Genomic DNA, 20,705 nt, shown 5'->3' on the forward strand with positions numbered 1-20,705 from the left:
TTGTTATGTGTGAAGTAGGCAATCAAAAACTAAAACAAAAAAAGAGCACAAGGAATTGTTTATTAGAAAAAAACACATGATAATCTGACTATACATTTCATAACAGCACAAAAAGGCAAACTAGATGATCAATTTGATCAAAATCCCAGGCCTTGTGTGCCCACTCGTACATACAAACGTAAAGCAACCATTATCTTTGCAATACTCGTCATACATCTCTCAGTTAAATGAGAAATATGTTTAATATATTATAAACTCTACATAATCCATGAAATTGTACAATGTAAATATATCATGTAAAAAAGAGATTCTTTCTTCATTCTTGCTCACGGTCATATTTTATCCTCTTTGAATATCTGAAACAGGATAAGAGAATAACACTTACAACGAGTTTGATCATATCACCACTGTATAATACCACGGTTTTCTTCAAATACTTTCAGCACAGAGAAGTAAGTAGACCGGACCAGTGGCTGTCTGTTGACATTATACTGTGTTTCCAACCGCCCTGGTGTTAAATGACCGTAACAATGGACCCAGGGTGACGGCCCTGACCTACCAGGATATTCTCAAACATTCACATACTCATACAAGCAACAAAGAGGTCACGTACATGCATAAAGCATGCGGGGAGTCGCTATTCATCAGCAATTTTCTATGATTAGTATTGCATCCAGGCGTTTTCAGTTATTTTTATTGCTCACTGGTTGTGAATATCCAACAGTAGAGAGAAAATGTGTCAGTACTGTGGACATCAAAATGTATTAAGAGTGGCTGGGAATCATGGGTGCTGGAGCGTTACAAAACAGAAGATATAACACGATGTCATCAGAGGATATAATATACAATAACAAGTATGAGTATATTAATAAATAAACATAATACTGTGGTGTAATTAACCAGTACTAGTAAAACATTTTGAATGAATTTATGTTTTTCACAATTTTATGCTTAAATGCAGTAAATGTGTTTTGTAGACAAATATAAACTGGGCATATGTATGAATTTCTATGATAGAAATTCCATATAATAATAATAAAATAAAATAAAAAAGTATTATATAATTATACAAGATTATATAATATAAAAATAATAATAAGAAGAATACAAATTATTATTATATTTATTCAGAAAAAATATATATTGTTATTTGTATTTTAATTCATATAATTAAAATAACAAGAATTTTTATTATTATTATTATGATTAGAAAACAATATTATTTTTTATTAATAATATTAATAATTAATATTATATATGTATTTAGAAAAATAAAGATGATTAATTATTTGGAAATGTATTATTTTAATTATTATTGTATTATTATTTTTTATTTACTACTACTAATATAATATTATTAGTATATTAATTTTTCCAAATACATTAGCTGGATTGGATAGTGAATAAAAACATCAACAAGTGAACCCCTTCAATAGTGTGTCAAACAACCCATGATGCACCTCAGATAAAAAAGAATGATTTCTTTAACATTTATTTGATCACAACATAATTCCATGTATGTTTTTTTATATTTGATGACTTCTTTAGTTGTCTAAAATATAGAAAATAGTCCTAATAAATAGTCCTAACCTGTGCTGTATGCAGAAGCAATGCATGTGTTGGCAAAGCTATGCAGTGAAGGCAGAGTAAAGCCTACCTGGATACTAGTGCTGGTTAGATGAGGGAACAGGAGAAAACATATCCTCTCAGGTTAGGAAAACAGAGCATCAATACCTGCTGGAGATAAGACTATGGCCTGCAGCAGGTCTGAGAGAGAGATTATTCCCCGAACCACGTCATCTCTGTCCACAAGCACCAGCCTATGGACCTGGACACAGAGCCAACATAAAACATCTCAGAAAAACACACACACACACACACACACACACGTCACAAACAACCTAAAATGAAAACAGTCAACAGAATAATAAAAAAAGTTAGTCAACTTGAAATCAAATTTGACCATTCTTATTTTTTAAAGAATATTGCAGTATTTATCTGCAGTATTATTATTTTTCATATCAGTCATATGCCCTCGTAATGTTTGACCAAAATATCATCCCCTCCCTCTTGCAGGGAAATCTCTTCTCTGATGACGTGTACTGGCATGTGGGCGGGACAAACTGTCACTCACATGAGATCGACCAATAGCAAACCACAACCATCCAATCAATTCCAGATGGACAAAATCAAGTCCCGCCCTACATTTTTTTACTTGTTCAAGAAGCCATTTCTTATACAAATAATAATAGGGAAGAAAAGACTATCTATGCAGACTAAGACTATGCAGAACTGAAATTAAACAGCACTTGCGATTAATTGATTTGACAGCACTAAAATTAACAAAACATAATATGTGTGTGCTGTGCATAATTATTATGTATATGTATACACACACATGCATGTATATATTTAAAAACATGGAGATGTGAGGAGAATTCATTTATATTTTTTTTATTTCTAACTCCATTTTGTAACTCATATTTATTTATAAAGGCAATGCACATTAGTTAGCATTTCTATAAACGTGCCAGTATTAGCCAACTGGCTGATTTCCACCTGTAGTCCTTTAGCCAAATGAAACCTCTCCGCCTCGGTTTAGAGTACACATCCTTACCTCGGCCTTGACTATTCTGTCAACAACAGTTTCCAAAGTCTCGTCAGGGTAACATTTCATGACTCCTTCCACATAACAGCGTCTCCTCCGCACGGCCTCCTGCATGCTCATGCTCAGGTTATTATAGGTTTTTTGTGCTGCAAGATTCTGTCAGGAGATTGGACAAGATATTGGTTACAAGTTCTCTAACTAAGCCAGTTCTGCTTTCAGTATTTGAAATTAAAAAAAGAGAAGAGATTCTCACAATCACATCAAATCTGGAATACAGGGCAACCACTTTGCCTTAAAAAAAAAAAAACAGAAGAAAAGGAAGTACATTTATATTGTCCTGTAACACATTCACTTCTGACTTATGTGATTGAGTTAAGTGTACCATTGTCATCCACCACTGGGAGAGCGGACACACGTCGATCAACAAACACAGAAAGTGCATCGTACACAGTGGCCGTCTGTGAGACTGTGGCTACGTCTGTGAACGTTCCTATTCCTGCATCTTTAATTTGCGTCTTCAAGAAGCGTGGCTTGGGCACTGTGGCTTCCTAGAGATAAAAAAAAAAAATCATATTCATACAAAAACCTGCTGAACTGTAATATGATGCCTTCAAATAGAGCCCAAAACTGGATTTATTTATTTTTTTCGTCTTACAAATAAATGAAGGAACTTGAGGATTCTCTTGTGGGTCAGTATGTGAAGGACATTTCCAGACTCGGGGTCGATGACTGGCAGCCTGTGGATTTTGTGTTTCAGTAAAGAGTAGACGGCATCAAAGAGGCTGTGTATGGACAGAAAAATTACAAATATACATTACACTGTAAAACATATTGTTGATTTTTATTGGTTTAACTTAAAAAAGTAAGTAACCTGGTTGCCTTAAAATGTTGTGTTTATTGAACTTAAAAATTTGAGTCGATACAATGAAGGAAATTTGTTCAATAAATAGAAACTCAAAATATTTTGGTATCTGAACCACATAAAAAATTTGATAAATCATGAAAATACCACTATTTGGCATGTTTCACTGCGTCATCAGAAATAAAACACACACAATTAACCAATATGCTTACAAAATCTTTTAATAATCTTTTAATAAAGGTTGTCGAATCTCCAAAAATGTTCATTGTATTAACTCAAAATTTTAATTTCAATGAACTCAAAATTTTAAGGCAACCAGGTAACTTTTTTTCTAAATAATTTTTTACAGTGTATATAATATATTATAAATAGATACACTACTGTTTAAAGGTTTGGGGTCAGTAATATATATATATATATATATATTTTTTTTTTAAAGAAATAATACTTTTATTCAGATGTTGAACGTGAGTAAAGACATCTAAAATGGTATAAAATATTTAGATTTCAAATAAATGTTGGTCTTTTGAACTTTCTATTCATCAAAGAATTATGTAGTAAAAATATTAAAGGGGTCCTTGTTTATGATTTCACTTTTAACTTTAGTTAATGTGTAACGTCGTAACATATTATCGTATGTCTGGCAACACTGTGTCTGTGTGAGGCAATCGAAGCTGCTTGAAGCTCCGCCCTCTTTTTGAAAGGGAGCAGGAGCAGCAGCTCATTTGCATTTTAAAGGAACACACGCAAAAACTGCACGTCTTTTAAACAGCACCACTGTTTTCAAAATTGATAATAATATAAGAAATGTTTCTTGATCAGCAAATCAGCATAACATCTATGATTTCTGCAGGATGTGCCACTAAAGACTGGAGTAAATTCAGTAATATTGGAGTAATATTTAAAACATTTACATTTATGCATTTAGCAGATGCTTTTATCCAAAACAACTTACAACTGAGGTGTAGAAACGCAAAAAGTGCCCTAAATACAAAGATTTGGATATTACTCAGAGTAGCAAAAAATAGTGAAAAGAATACATTTAACATGCATTCTTACAGACCCCAACATTTTAAATGGTAGTGTAAACATAAGATGCAAAACACTATTTTGCATCTTATATGTAAATTATGATTACAATTCTTAAGTATAAAAAAACATATGTACATGGCACCAGCAACACCGGCACCGCCTACAAAAGCTGTGCCTGTAAATATATAATACCTCGCATCAGGTGTGATACTGATGAGATATTGATCTTGATATTGCAGATAGACGTCTACAGAAAGACAGAGTACATGACAAGAGAAACAGAAAAACATTGGAAAAAAATCAAATGCAAGTCGTTCATCTCAGGTAACACTATGCAGTAAATTTGCCCTATAATCACACAATGACAGTCAATGACAGCTGCATGAGATATATCGAGCCCTGTGCTGTGGAGATACAGCCAGCCTGATAATGTTTCAATACTAAGTATGTCATCCTAACATCTGCAGTGATGTTAAGACTGCTTATTTAAAAAAAAGTTAACAGTCCATTTAGATTGCATTCTTTTCCTCTTTCACTAAGGGAAAAAGTGGCCAATTAAATGCATTGATTCAGCAAAACATTTTCCCCCAGTTTCACAGACAAGGCTTAAGCTAGTCCTGATTAAAATGCATGCTTGAGCTGTTTTAACTGAACTGATCTTAAAATATGTCAGTGCCATTGTTTTGTCTGAAGATGCGCATCAGTAATGTTGTTCCTAACTGAACTGAGGCCTAATCCTGCCTTAATCTAAGCCCTGTTTGTGAAACCAGGACTTTACAAATGAAATGCTTTCCCGAAAACTTTAAGATAGAGTTAATTTGAAAAAACTGGCAATGACTGTCATTGTATCTGTGCTAGACAACATCTCAACATCATCTGTGGAGCTCAGATTATTTACTTTGAAATGAATCACCTCTCCATGTCTCAATCTTGTGCTCCTCCAGTTCATAGATCTGAACCTACAAGAGAAAAAAAGCACTTATAAAAAATAGAATAATTATACAGTATAATATAAATATATAGAATATATATAAATGTAGACTATTAATCAAAGGTTGGAGGTCGATAAGATTTTTTTATGCTTTTAATATGCTTTTATGCTTTTGTCTCTTATGCTCACAAAAATACTTTAAAAACAGTACCATTGTGAAATATTATTACAATTTAAAATAAGTGTTTTCTGCATCATTACTCCAGTCTTCAGTGTCACAATCATTCTAATATGGTGATGAAGAAACATTTCTTATTATTATGATCAATGTTGAAAAAAGTTTGGCTGCCGTGATACATTTTTTTCAGGTTTCTTTGATGAAACAAAGGTAAAAAATAACAGTTTCGATTAAATCTATTGAAAAAAATAAATTGTTTGTAATTGTCTTCACTGTCACTTGAGATCAATTTAATGCATGAATAAAAGTATTCTTTCTTTCAAAAAAAAATTGACACAGAACTTTTAAACAGTAGTGTACATGTATATACAAAATATACTTAAAAATATTACTTCTGTAAATAAGTGAGGGGTATTGAGAAGACAACACATATGGGAAAATTTAGTCAAAGACTTAAAATAACTGGTCATTAACTAGGCACTAACTCTGAACCTACCCCAAACCTAACCCTAACCCATGTAGATACCTTATATTATTATCCAGTAATTTCTTAGCTAAGTACACATGCTATAATACAAAAGGTCACATTTTATTACTACAAAATAATACAAAAATAAGTACAATGTGCTTTTTGTGTTCATTTTGTATTGCAAAACACTTGTGAGATAGGATATGGGTAGGTTAGGGACAGGTTTGGTGGTATGGTTATGTAAGACTGAAAAAACTAGATGCTGAAATGTCTAAATGAGGAACAAGGACTCTCTGAGAAAATAAAGAAAATTAACATCTGAACTGTCCCTCACACACCACTGAAGACGCAAGTCTCACTTTCAGCTAATCTACATCTTTCCCTGTTGACACCCTCTCCCCCAATTCCTTCTCTCTCTCATGCTGAGATCACTGAAAATACACACAAAATCTCTCTATTACAATGTCAATCCACACGATACAGTATTATATGTGTTTGATATCATTTGAAATGTCTCAGTGCGACTGGTACAAAGATCTCATCCTCACAGAAGTTACCCAAAAGATAATCAATGTTTTAAGAGTTTAGAGATATATTGTCTTAGTATAGTGGGTGTGGTTTTCAGCCATTTGGCCTTTGCATCAATACAAGTCTTGATCAATGCAAATTCCCATGAACTCGTGTTTACATTTGAAAGAGTTTGGACAGTTGTTTCTGGGTATTTAAGGGAATGTTGCAAAGAGCTCAGGGCTGGACACTTTAAACAGGTCAGCCCGTAATGCTGGACGTCTCAAGATAGCCAGCATTATGTAATTTTCAGAAGTCAGGTTTATATTTCATTCTTTACTTCAGAGTATTTGATGTTATATATGGATTACCTTTGAATTGACTATGCAATTGGCTTTATACATTTACTTGACTGTTAATAAATTGTTACACTTTGATTGATTTTGACTTGCTATGGAATTATTCAGGTTGGGTATAATTTCAACAAAAGGTTAAATGAAATAATTAAAGATGTACTTAAACTATTAAATATAATGACCAAATAACCTATTGGCATTCTAACCTAAATTCTAAATTATGATTAAATGGAGTCTTTCGAAATTTGAATTGGAATCGAAATTTGAATTGGAATCCCTTTGCCCCGCTGAAAAGACTCAACGCGCAGCAACCTTCACCCACCGATCGTTAGCCTCCATTGGGACGATTTGGGCGGCCTTACAGTTAGGTTTAAGGGTGAGTTAAAACTAGGAAAGGGAAGGTCGACAGTGTAATTATAGTATATACAGAATGATTCATTTACATGTTAGTATAGTCACCTAACATAAAGTGGGACCAAATAAAGTTTAACCAAAGATTATTTAATTGTCTATCCTATATACAGGTTCTTTTTTAAAAATTAGCATATGTGATAAAGTTCATTATTTTCCATAATGTAATGATAAAAATTAAACTTTCATATATTTTAGATTCATTGTACACCAACTGAAATATTTCAGGTCTTTTATTGTTTTAATACTGATGATTTTGGCATACAGCTCATGAAAACCCAAAATCTCAAAAAATTAGCATATCATGAAAAGGTTCTCTAAACGAGCTATTAACCTAATCATCTGAATCAACTAATTAACTCTAAACACCTGCAAAAGATTCCTGAGGCTTTTAAAAACTCCCAGCCTGGTTCATTACTCAAAACCGCAATCATGGGTAAGACTGCCGACCCGACCCAGTCCAGAAGGCCATCATTGACACCCTCAAGCGAGAGGGTAAGACACAGAAAGAAATTTCTGAATGAATAGGCTGTTCCCAGAGTGCTGTATCAAGGCACCTCAGTGGGAAGTCTGTGGGAGGAAAAAGTGTGGCAAAAAACGCTGCACAACGAGAAGAGGTGACCGGACCCTGAGGAAGATTGTGGAGAAGGACCGATTCCAGACCTTGGGGGACCTGCGGAAGCAGTGGACTGAGTCTGGAGTAGAAACATCCAGAGCCACCGTGCACAGGCGTGTGCAGGAAATGGGCTACAGGTGCCGCATTCCCCAGGTCAAGACACTTTGGGCTACAGAGAAGCAGCACTGGACTGTTGCTCAGTGGTCCAAAGTACTTTTTTCAGATGAAAGCAAATTTTGCATGTCATTCGGAAATCAAGGTGCCAGAGTCTGGAGGAAGACTGGGGAGAAGGAAATGCCAAAATGCCTGAAGTCCAGAGTCAAGTACCCACAGTCAGTGATGGTCTGGGGTGCCATGTCAGCTGCTGGTGTTGGTCCACTGTGTTTTATCAAGGGCAGGGCCAATGCAGCTCGCTATCGGGAGATTTTGGAGCACTTCATGCTTCCATCTGCTGAAAAGCTTTATGGAGATGAAGATTTGGTTTTTCAGCACGACCTGGCACCTGCTCACAGTGCCAAAACCACCGGTAAATGGTTTACTGACCATGGTATTACTGTGCTCAACTGGCCTGCCAACTCTCCTGACCTGAACCCCATGGAGAATCTGTGGGATATTGTGAAGAGAAAGTTGAGAGACGCAAGACCCAACACTCTGGATGAGCTTAAGGCCGCTATCGAAGCATCCTGGGCCTCCATAACACCTCAGCAGTGCCACAGGCTGATCGCCTCCATGCCACGCCGCATTGAAGCAGTCATTTCTGCAAAAGGATTCCCTACCAAGTATTGAGTGCATAAATGAACATAATTATTTGAAGGTTGACTTTTTTTAAATTAAAAACACTTTTCTTTTATTGGTCGGATGAAATATGCTAATTTTTGGAGATAGGAATTTTGGGTTTCATGAGCTGTATGCCAAAATCATCAGTATTAATATAATAAAAGACCTGAAATATTTCAGTTGGTGTGCAATGAATCTAAAATAATGAAAGTTTAATTTTTATCATTACATTATGGAAAATAATGAACTTTTCACATATGCTAATTTTTTGAGAAGGACCTATATATATATATATATATATATATATATTTTTTTTTTTTTTTTTTTTTTTTACTGGGATGAACTGTTACAGAGGCGACGGATTTACAAATCAAGTTATTCACTTGAGAAAAAAGACTGGGGCTAAACACTGTTTAAAGGCACTTTGTGTTATCAACTAAAAAAGAAACAATATCTGTATCTGATTCATGCAGCATTATGCAGAAAGTCAATGCAAAAATCAATATGATTCAAACCATGAAGGACAACACAATGGAAGAGGCAGGGACCGCAACCCACCATAGGTGACTTGTAATACCGATGAAGAATATTGATAAAATCTGTGATTGTCAGCATACCTGAGAAAATGACAAGGAGATGAAGTAAACACTACGAAAGAGAACAATTCATATAATAAAAATAATATGCTCAGACTCAGCGGGGTCAGTCTTACCCACAAATCTCTGCAATTTGTTGTCCCAGAGAGGGGCCGCTCTCAGGCCGTTCGCAACCAAAGCAAAGAAGGCCTTCTTCACCTGTGTCGATAAAACAGATGTGTGTGTGTTCACCTCCTCGAAACATATATTGTCAATGACAATCACGTGATAACATTTCCTGTTACATCCAGGAAATATACTGCATGCCAACCTGCAGTGAGGTGTCAAAAATGACCAGTTTGCAGCTAGTGGGAATCGCATCATAACAACAGTGTTTTTTCATGAAGTTCATATAAGCTTCTGCATTCGGATCAGGGTCTGAGGGGACATGAAGACAGCAAATAACATAAATAACGTAATAAGAATCTTAAGTGTTGGACGCACATGTTATGATTCATGAAATGTGCGTTGTCCTACCTGTGCTATTCATTGTACAGTCCTCATGGCAAACGTCCTGCCAAAAAACAAGTATGTTGACATTATTATTTTGACTTTAAAAGAATAATTCAGAAAAAAATGTGTAAATGATGACAGAATTCTAAGGTGCACTATGCATAACATAACTGGTTTAAATGCATAATTTTTTATCAAAACAGTAAATATATATATAGTTTAAATATATATGAGTTTAGAGCTTTATGTATCCCCTTGGGGCAATTAGTTTAGGCTCTCATGGTGCTTCACATGTTACACTTAACACATACATTCAAACATTCAAAACACAAAACTGAACCTATACATATAAAATAAAATAAAAAAATCAAAATAAATAAATAAATAATCAACCAAATGTGTTACATAAACGAACTGCCTCAGGCACAAAAGTTAATTTATAACGATTTGTCGAACCTTTAATTGTCCTTATTTGGTACAGTAAGGTGGAAGTATGGTACTTTAATACATACCATAGTTACGTTAATAAAATTCATGCATCACTGGGCTTCCAAACCACCATGGTTAAATAAAAAAAAAAAAAAAAAACAACAACAACAAAAAACTGGTAATACCAGTAGCAGCGTCCTTGGCATTTTTATAAACAGCGTAAAAATATGGTATTACCATGATACACGTTATGTTTACATTGAGCTCAGCTCAGCTGTCCGCGATTTTTTTTTTTCATTCTCTCAAGCCTTTATTATAACGCATGCATCAGACGCTGATTTACACCCACGAGAGAAGGTTTGTTACCTGCTGTCGCTTACCTGCGTGCCAGTGTCCATTTGTGCGTGTGCACTACGGCAGAGCTTCTGCGTGCACATCTGCTTGTATTGCGCATGCCCGCTGATCCCGCTTCACCCGAGCTATATTAGGATTAACTGAGGTCAGTTATTTAAGACACGACGCTGCCTCTAAACGCAGCAGGAACGATGAACAGACAAAGCGACGACGCTCTAGTGAAAGGAAGACCACCTATTTTAGGATATTGCCGTACGAGTCCGGTTAAATGTCGCGTAAAGGTGTTTGGTTTGACACTGACATTACAGACTACACGAGAGCTGGCATGTAGGAGCGAGCGCGCGCAGGTTATTCCTAAAATAGCTCGTGGCCTGTGTGATATGCGCGCGACCACCCATTCCTTCATCATGGGGTCCAAAATTATCTTTATGCCAAATCTGCCATAAGCCAATTTTTTTTTGTTTTTTTTTTTTGAAAGAACTGATTTGGCTTTAAATATTTAATCGGTAAATTTGGTTTGAACAATTAAAAATAACTTTTGATCCTGACATGGTCCGTCTTTTAAAGAATGAGAAAATTTCCGTTTCCTGTTTTAAAAGTATTGCATATAATATGGACAATATGTATTGTGGAGAGTGACAATATATTGTGTATAGGCTAGTTCACCTCCTTTTCACCCCAATGTAATCCCAAATGTAACATTTTAAATCAACAGTACGTTTTACCTTATGTCTTGGAATATCGCATTAATACTGTATTGTTATATGGATTCAATCGTAAACATGAGGGTATCGTTAAACCTAATTTTATATATATATATATATATATATATATATATATATATATATATATATATATATATATATATATATATATATTTAAAAAAAAAAGATAAAATACAGCAATTAATCATGCTCCTAAAGTCTCTAAAGTGAAAACTTACAAAAGTTTAGTGTATGCAAATATACAAATCCATGCTTAAACATTTTCTTTTGCAAACAACACAAATATAAAAAGACAAACCGTGATTAAGATTAAGATATCTTTATTACTTCCATTGTTGCAGCTATAGGTTCTTTTATAATTTCTATACAAAATGTACAAAATTGGGACAAGTCATGAAAATATAGAAGTCATGAACAAATTTATGGTGGATACCTCAAATCAGATGTCAAATGGTGCTTTTGTATGCCCGAATACTAATTTTTATTTATATATATATATATATATATATATATATATATATATATATATATATATATATATATATATATATACATACACATATATATATATACATACACATATATATATATATATATATATATATATATATATATATATATATATATATATATATATATATATAATACATCATTAGAACAAAGCCAATTTAAATATTAACAAAGCCAAATTCTATTGAATTAGCAATTCAGCAATTCCAATGTTATTACTTTAGGATTTCAAAATATTGATGATCGTTAGAAAATGGTTGCACTCTATGAATGCTCTGTGGATCAACTATCTGAACATTAGAAATCTTAATACCATCTTAAACTAAATTGTACAACTGGCATTGTAAAACTGATCCCTTTTTACTTTTCTTCTACCAGTCCTCTCTGAAACCAAGTGAATAAAATATACCAGCCTTGAATTCAAACAATTTCCCAACTTGAAAATAAAGGATTTCACAGGAAGGAACTTCATAACAATGCAGCCCTCCTCAGTACATCTGCATGCTGCGCAAAGCCAGACGAACTATTCAAAACAAGAGCACCCACTTCCGGCATAAGAGCAGACCCTTTTGTTAACTTAAATAACTACATACCATTGTTTTTCATGTAAAAACAGAAAAGAAAAAAACCTGCCCGCCAGAAAAGAAAACCTGTTCATTCATACTGCATTAGCGTGTACTGCAACTGCATCACACACGTCAAAATTCAAACTGTCGATCAGCATATGCCACTTCTGTAATAAACCTCCTAACTACCTTCTTCCCAACATACTATCCCACCACAACCTGGTTATAACCAACCAAACACTGGTTCATATACAACAAGGAAAACCAAGGGAGTTGACCGCGTATGTAAACTTAGCTTTATTTTGCTATAAGACTCATCTAACCGGGCATTAAAAGAGATGGCGATTTCCCAAATGGTAAAGTAGTCTCTGGGCAACATGGGTGTCTTTGAAATGGTGGCATAGAGCTAACGTGGGGCTCTGGAAACATTAGGCCTATGCTAAACTGACCTAACCCAAGCCAATGTGCCGTGAGACGAGCATACCATGGAGAGGAGAGTGTCATCGAGCCATTGCGTGCTATTGCAAATTGGGGGAAACCACCCGTGTGACCGCGACAGATCACTTCGGATACCAAACAGTCTTGTGGTTGGATGTCCGGCGATGGGTTTGAGTAGGAGAGAGTAGAGAGGATGGAGCCCCACAGACAGAGCACCATGTTCTGATAGGACGAAGAGGTAGAACCCTGCTGTTCTGGCACAACGGTGGGCTGCAGCTTCGAGCTGTCGTTGGTCAGGACACAGCAATGGAGGTTTGAGTTTGGCCGAGGCATGTCCTGCAAGAGGTCAGGAAGGAGTGCTGGTGTCTGAATGAATGTGTGCTTAATCGGGTCCAAGTAAGTGTGGCTGGTATTGGGAAGACGGCTGAGCTGGTGGATGACAGCGGAAGAGGCGATGAGACCGGCTACGCTAGTCAAGTACAGGAGACCCAACATACAGGTTATCTGAGGGAAGGCAAAGAACACAACTGATTAAAGAAGGGGCTGCACAATTAAACCATAATCGTGATACAGCTTAATGTTATGAAATCGCAAAGGCAGGTTTTAGAGTGAGATGTGGCACTGTTCATTTACACTCAAACGGCTCCTGACGGTGTTTTCAGTGGCTCGGTAATATGCAGTAAATATTCCTCAACATGAACTCTGCTATGAGTTTGGGTTACTTATAATTGCAAAATAAAAACGAGAAGCACTTCTATAAACCCACTTTCATCAACAACAAAAAAGAGAAGTTTTAAAGGCCCATTGAAGTGCCTTAAAACTCAAAAACACTGCAGATGAAGCTGCAGTGCAGCGTGATGTTATCAAAACCACTGATCCATATTAGCAGAAGTGAGACACTATTAATTTTGAATGCTTATATATCTTCTAAATGTGACATTATGGAGCACACTAGCTTATAGATAAAATAAAACTATAAAACTGTAAGACTAACATATTCATACTAAAAGCCAAAAAAACTTTTACATTTTGATTTAAGGGTTCCCAATGTTATTATTTTAATAATTCAGTTGTAAAAATTGCATTACTATTTTAGTCATTTTGATGTATAAATCACATTTTTGTCTCCTGAATTACACAGTAAACCTGAAAAAGTACAAAACAAAATTCATGAAAATTCATTATTTGATGTTTTCCCTCAAATTGTGCATCCCTAATTAAAAATGATTGCAAATATTGTTCTTAAACTATACAATAGCTTTAGTGTCTGGAACAGACCAAAATATAAGCCAGTATATTTGCTTAAAATCTTAAGCATTTCTCTCTAGACCCATGACTAGGGTTGGGAATCGTGAGAAATTTTCCGGTTCCAGTTCCGGTTCCGCCTAACGATTCCGGTTCCGATTCCGGTTCCATTAAAATTATTAAACAAATAGTGGTAAAGAAAAAAGGCACAATACGCAACTTTAAACAATACTTTTTTGGGCTTATTACTTGCTCTCAAATGAATTTACAGGTTGGCAATGTCAAAAAAAAGTCCTGTACTATACATATATTACAGTATTAATCGAGCCATATGGAATTTATGGAAATTAAAATAAACATGTTCAAATTTACACCTCTGAAATTGTCTTATTACATTTTCTCTCTCTGCTTTAGGGATGTTAACCGATGACCGTTTGACCGATGGTTGACCGTCAACGTTAACCGATCAAAGTTGTCAGTTAAAAAAAAAAGAGATCTCTAAATTAGGCTATTATAGACAGTGGACTAAACGCTACTACAGTTAGCCGTCTCATTCCAAAATCTTTTTGTGTGAAGTGAACAAATCCCTCGCGCTCAATTTTTCATAACTCTCCTGTTTGTACTTAATAAACCAATAAAAACATTTGGCGCGACGTCGCAGGGTTTGCGCGCTCACAAGGATTGCAAAAAGTAAACAGTTAGAGCCAGAGCAGACGACAGTATGAAGCGTGCATTCCGCATAAGATGGGCTTACATTTGGAAATATATATATGTATATGTATATATGTATATGTATATATATATATATATATATATATATATATATATATATATATATATATATATATATATATATATATATATATATATATATATATATATATATATATATAATATACATACATACATTTCAGTGGTAACACATAAGGTGTTGATCGTCTTTCTTTATTATTGTTAGAACTAACTTACCTCGAACTAAAGCGGCGTCTCTTCGGAGCTGTCATTTTCTTAAATGAGCCGCGGCAATGTTTCAAATGAGCTCATAACGCTAGACAAATGCCTTTATTTTCAACACGATCACCTTGTACCCAAACCATTTTGAAACTAATGAGCCATGGTCCTTGGATTACAAACAAGCTCCTCGGCGCCGCGTTTGCGGGACTCGCGCTGTGGGGGATTTTAAAAAAGTGACGTGAGGGGAAAGGAGGCGGCAGCGCTAGGACAGTGTGTGAGCGTGTGTGTGTGTGTGTGTGTGTGTGTTTGTGTGTGAGAGAGAGAGAGAGCGGGAGCGCGGCTCGCGGCTATGCTCCCAGCGCTTCGCACACACATTGCACCAGAACCGTTTTCGGAACCGACACTCAGGAATTTCGCGCGGTTCCGGTATTTTTCAAAAATCAGTATCGGTTCTGCATAAGAACCGGTTCTCGGTTCCCAACCCTACCCATGACACCACATGAAATAGCACTGATATCAAAACAGGTGTCTTGATGTGCCATATTCGGTCGAAAGATTTAAGTGCTAAGCTGGGGAAGATTTTCAACAAATAACAAGGCTTTAGATGACTTGGAATACAACGCACATATCATAGAAGCTGCTTTTTTGTCTATTTATGAGCTCATATGGGGTCAGCTATGCTTGTTCACCTTGGTAAAGTGCTGGTAGATAGCCGATAGGGCTTCCCTCCAATTGGTTTGCTCCAACAGGACGCAGAGATCCGTGTAGGTGAACCAGCCTCGCTTCATACCTTGTCGCTCCGCAATGCTGCAGGGACAAAGCACATTAAAATACTGATCTCACACTAACATTAAAATGAGCACATGACTCTCAATTTAAGATAAATGTACTGCTAATCCAAATCCCTTCGATTAACAGATTAGACTATAAAGGGCATCTGAATTAAGCCCAAGAAGAGTTACTGCCCAGTTTCAAAAAACTTAAATACTAAAGAGTTATTGAAATGGGTCATGCCATCAAAAAATCTCTGTGATTTTTAAAAAAAAAAACATGTATGCCGTAACCCCCTTTAAGGCCAGTAAGGGTGTTCACTCAAAGTGTATGAGGATAACATTAGACTGTTATGGCACAGTGAGTGTTAACCAACCTGGTTTCCACCTGACTGAGGACTTTAAAGAAGTCACTGGGCTCGGTGAAGAGGTTCCAGTCCTGTAAATATGAAAGATTTCAAACCAATTTTAATAGAAAAAAATAAAATAATATATATTTATTCACATCTACCAATGAAACTTAAACCAGTATTAGCCGTATTAATTGACACTGTGTATGAAAGGATAAAACAGGCCCAACTACTTTAAGGGTGCGTTCACACTTGTAGTTCGGTTCGTTTGGTTAGTTTGGTCCGGACCAAAAAACAAAAACAAACATAATAGTCCTGGTCCGCTTAGCGTTCACACGGGCATTTTTAACAGCGAACCTAAAGTTACCGAACCAAAGGCACAGGGAGACGCTCACAACCTGATTGGTCGGTTAATATGACGTAGGAGCTCGTTTACCGAACATGCAAAACAATACTGTGTGCGGATTACACGCGCGGGCATTTTATGCGTGTACATATGGCATTATTTTTTACCAGAGAACTCATGAAGAGCTCATGAAATGTTCACAACATTCAAAACAACGCTGTGTGCTGGATTAAACGCGATCATTTTATGCGTGTAACACATATGGCATTATTTTTTTACCAGAGAACTCATGAAGAGCTCATGAAATGTTCAAAACAACGCTGTGCGCTGGATTAAACGCGATCATTTTATGCGTGTACATGTGGCATTATTTTTACCCGCTGAGAACTCATGAAGAGCTCATAAAATGTTCAAAACATTCAAAACAGCAGCAGGATTTCCTCCGTTGTGCAAAAGAGACGGCCGTTCTGTCGTCTGTACTAATAATGGGCAACACAGGAACTTTGATGAGAAGAGCCAGGTATGCTTTTTGTGTGTTTTTTCTAGCATTTTCGAAACATGCTCGTCAGACCAAATATTGATGAGGCTCTTCCTCGTTGCTCTACGTTTGCCCTCTAACGTTAAAGTTACTCATTTTGGATAACGTACACCGATCTTTCCGCGTCGTCAAATCAGCTGCATTATGCGTGGCATCTTGTGACATTATACGTCCGGTTTTTGGTCCGTTTACATGTCTTTGGTCTGTGTTGCGTTCATATATCAATCGAACCGCACCAGAGTTCGTTTGGAAGCGGACCGAGACCCATCTTTTTAGCAGTCTCGGTCCGCTTGTTTGGTGCGCACCAGAGTTCGGGTGGCAGCGTTCACATATGTTCAAATGAACCGCACTAACCGAGCAACCGCACCAGGGTTCGTTTTAATCGAACCAAACATGACAAGTGTGAACGCACCCTAAATGGCTTTAGTTCTTCAAAAGGGTTGAGGGTAATGCTTACAATCGCATTGAGGAAATTCATCTCCAGAGTGTTGACAGTCTGAACATCCAGTTTGGCCGCAGTGCCCCATTCATCGTTGAAAACCTCCTCCTCTTCTCCTTCGTCATACAAATATTTACTGGCAACCATCTGGAGATGACAGGTGAAATGTAGAGAAAAAAGATTTATCACCACCAGCATCACTATTAAAATGAAACAGAATATCAAACCAGAAAAAAGTATGGCTAATAAAATGCTTGGATGTGCATACCATGGATATCAAAAAGAGGTCTGAGGATGAGATCTGTTGCAGGTATTCGGGGTTTCTGTGTCGTAGTCTTTCGATATATATCAAGGCCAACATCATAGCGCAAGGAGATATACATGCTTCTCTGTAACACAAAAAAGGGTTTCATATTGATCTAGTGAATATATTATTAATATAATGAGATTACATTTTGAAGTTAAAGTCATAAGGCAATCCTACCTGGCCACATGTGCAGCGTATTTCTTGTGGAGTTTCCTAATGGGACTTGGGGCAGATTTCTGAAGCAGTTCCACAGCAATATCTAGAGGAAACAAAATTATGAGTGAAGTTTATACTCGATTTAGCAGTAACTGCCATATATATAGAATATATATGATAAAACGTATCAAAGCACACAAGGCCAGACCTAGGAATGCAATGATATGCATTATGCAAACTTTTCTTGACCCCAATCAATTCCATGCAAAGACTAATGCTAAATACGAGTTCCCGTTTTTAAATTTTAACTTAAATTCTTAGAATTGAAAATACAAGTACAAATATAAATGAAGTAAAAATAGATAATAGAAAAAAATAGACCTAATTATTAAAATAATAATTATTATATAGTTGCTATACAACTGCATGCAATGTATAATTAAATGTAAAAAAAAGTGTAATTATTAAATTTAAAGGGTTAATTCACTCAAATATTAAAATTAGATAATTAATTGCTCACCCTCATGTGGTTCCAAACCCACAAGACTTTCCTTCATCTTCAGGACACAAATGAAGATCTTTCTGATGAAATCAGAGAGCTTTCTGTCCCTCCATTGACAGCTACGCAACTACCACATTGATGCTTCATAAAGAGATTGTAAAACTAATCCATATGAATTGAAAGATTTGGTCCAAATTTTCTGAAGACACTCAATCCCTTTATATGATGAACAGATTGAATTTAGGCTTTTATTCACATATAAACATTAATCAACGCACACAAGTTGTGGCGATCGGAAGCTCAAGAACCAATGAGGCTCACTCTCGTGAAGCATGTTTGAGCTTCCTCAAGGACCAATGAGGTTTGTTCTCGTGTGTCAAGCAGGTTCGATTGATTGAGTTTATGTTTGCTGATCAATGTTTATACGTGAAAAAAGCCTAAATTAAAACTGTTTATCATATAAATCGATCAAGTCTCTTCAGAAAATTTGGACTAAACCACTCACTTAATTTACAATTTATTTATGATCTTTTTAAGCGTCACTGCATAGCTGTCTATAGAGGGACCGAAATCTCTCCAATTTCATGAAAAATATTTTCATGTTCCGCAAATGAATAAGTCTTAAGGGCAAGTAATTAATGACAGAATTTTCATCTTTAGTTGAACTAAGTTATCCCTTTAACTAGTTAAATTATTAAGTAACTTCAAAATGTTTCAAGAAAAAGCCCATGCAAACACAAGCAGTTAGGTAAAGACAACTTAAACGTCATTAAATGACACTAAAATACAAGAGACACTATAATTTGCACTAGTTTTACTAGTTGACTCACCTGTCATGGGACAAGATAAAGCATCCAACGGGCTGTCAGAGTCAAGACCATAATACAGTCGTTTTCTCACTCTCTCTGACCAATGCTCATGTCTTGGCAGGAACTGTTTTCATGATTACATAATGCAAAAAAATGCGTAAGTGACAGACATACGTCTTAATTTGTATCTTAAAAAAAAAGAGTATAGTAGAAGTACTTAACATCATTAAAGCAATAACATTACTGGTATGGGTGTTTCTTCACACCTAAACGTTTGGGCCTAAAGCCTCGAACTAACGTTATACTAATACTCACAGCAAATAGTTACTGTCGTACATTACAAACTGAAATAAGAGATACATTTGCTATACTCTGTTGCTGTAATCATTTTCTTCCAGTCTAATATGTTGGGCTTAATATGAAGGAAGACAGTGTTAAATACACAAGTTCTTCAGTTTCGCGATAGTTTCTCGGTCACCCGCCAAAACAACGCAACCAGAACAGAAAACACCAGAGATACTGACCGTAAACTCTTGAAAGTCCGAAAAGGTGAACGTCCGCTCATCAAACAAATCGCCAAAATCCATTGTGGGCCTCCAACGTTCATTTAAGGGGGCTGAAAACACAGAAAGGCCGAAGAAAGGCGTCGTGGAGGCGCCCTCTCTTTACCGTGACGGATATGCGTTGCGACGAATTCAGAATCACAGTTACGCAAGTCAATGCGCTGCGTAGAAATAGTAAAAGAGCGTAAACAGTAGTTTGTGTTCGGACCAAGTTCTGACTGGGGCGGGACTTTTAGTAGACGGAAGTTGGTTTAACCATATTTATGGTTTCTAATCTATCAGATACAATGGATATTTTCGTGTGAATTTGTATACAAGGCTATTCAAATTCACCAATGTTATCTATAACGAAACGCTAATCCAACGTGGAATATGTTACTTTTCGCACCGCTGTTGTTAAAAGACGTTCGCAGTCGTTTATGATTACTTGTTAACGCCGTTTTAAAAATTATTTCATATTTCGATAACACGTTTACTTTACATGACAAATAATTTACATTGGGAGTAATATATTGTTATTCAATCTGGAAATATCTTATTAAACGCAAAAACAACCTTAGATTTGTGAAGAGTATTTCCTCTTTTAGGGCCTTAAAGCGCCCCCTAGAGGAAAAAGGCATTTTTGTATGTTAGCTAAGGTAAGTTATTTTCTAGATGGGTATGACAGTTTATGTCCTGTTATGGCGAAAGATTAATAGATTTATTAATGCTTCGCATGGCTTAGTCAAGCGTCCAATCACGTAAGAAGGTATTTAATATTCATGAGCCATATAGCTTTTGGCAAATCATACACCGATGATTGGTGAAATGTATAACTGGCATTTCTGTAACTTAGGTGCTCTCTTTTTTATCCAAATAAATAACATTTC

General features: G+C 35.9%; 2 protein-coding genes across 5 annotated transcripts; both read right to left on the reverse strand.

Moving 5' to 3' along the window:
- Positions 1 to 40: 40 nt before the first annotated feature.
- prkag3a (protein kinase, AMP-activated, gamma 3a non-catalytic subunit) lies at positions 41 to 10,988 on the reverse strand. 4 transcript variants are annotated; one of them, XM_067442194.1, is made up of 13 exons: positions 10,645 to 10,988; positions 9,860 to 9,896; positions 9,654 to 9,760; positions 9,460 to 9,541; positions 9,306 to 9,364; positions 5,401 to 5,461; positions 4,695 to 4,749; positions 3,264 to 3,390; positions 2,991 to 3,156; positions 2,862 to 2,899; positions 2,618 to 2,764; positions 1,735 to 1,828; positions 41 to 356 (listed from the first exon to the last, which is right to left on the reverse strand). In XM_067442194.1, the coding sequence occupies exons 1-13, from the start codon at positions 10,699 to 10,701 to the stop codon at positions 340 to 342; spliced, it is 1,047 nt and encodes a 348-aa protein (XP_067298295.1). In that variant the 5' UTR covers positions 10,702 to 10,988; the 3' UTR covers positions 41 to 339. The 4 variants fall into 4 exon arrangements, with proteins under 4 accessions (XP_067298295.1, XP_067298297.1, XP_067298296.1 ...); XM_067442196.1 differs by having other exon boundaries at positions 1,658 to 1,828; positions 10,631 to 10,987; XM_067442195.1 differs by having other exon boundaries at positions 1,658 to 1,828; positions 5,416 to 5,461; positions 10,645 to 10,986.
- A 1,704-nt stretch (positions 10,989 to 12,692) lies between these two features.
- On the reverse strand, positions 12,693 to 19,975 carry cnppd1 (cyclin Pas1/PHO80 domain containing 1). Its single transcript, XM_067442847.1, has 8 exons — positions 19,798 to 19,975; positions 19,295 to 19,397; positions 17,984 to 18,065; positions 17,768 to 17,888; positions 17,518 to 17,646; positions 16,204 to 16,265; positions 15,746 to 15,863; positions 12,693 to 13,361 (listed from the first exon to the last, which is right to left on the reverse strand). Exons 1-8 carry the CDS (start codon positions 19,858 to 19,860, stop codon positions 12,738 to 12,740), a joined length of 1,302 nt encoding a protein of 433 aa, XP_067298948.1. The 5' UTR covers positions 19,861 to 19,975; the 3' UTR covers positions 12,693 to 12,737.
- Positions 19,976 to 20,705: the final 730 nt, after the last annotated feature.

Source organism: Pseudorasbora parva, chromosome 4 (assembly GCF_024679245.1).
Source record: "Pseudorasbora parva isolate DD20220531a chromosome 4, ASM2467924v1, whole genome shotgun sequence".
NCBI lineage: Eukaryota > Metazoa > Chordata > Actinopteri > Cypriniformes > Gobionidae > Pseudorasbora > Pseudorasbora parva.

Coding starts and splice junctions, on each gene's coding strand:
- cnppd1 (XM_067442847.1), bottom strand. CDS start 19,860: ATGGATTTTGGCGATTTGTTTGATGAGCGGACGTTCACCTTTTCGGAC. Junction 15,864..16,203: donor CTCAGTCAGGTGGAAACCAG/GTTGGTTAACAC, acceptor TTGTCCCTGCAG/CATTGCGGAGCGACAAGGTA. Junction 13,362..15,745: donor TCTACCAGCACTTTACCAAG/GTGAACAAGCAT, acceptor GCCTTCCCTCAG/ATAACCTGTATGTTGGGTCT.
- prkag3a (XM_067442193.1), bottom strand. CDS start 10,701: ATGTGCACGCAGAAGCTCTGCCGTAGTGCACACGCACAAATGGACACT. Junction 3,391..4,694: donor AGTATCACACCTGATGCGAG/GTATTATATATT, acceptor GTCCATACACAG/CCTCTTTGATGCCGTCTACT. Junction 3,157..3,263: donor TCAAGTTCCTTCATTTATTT/GTAAGACGAAAA, acceptor TTTTATCTCTAG/GAAGCCACAGTGCCCAAGCC.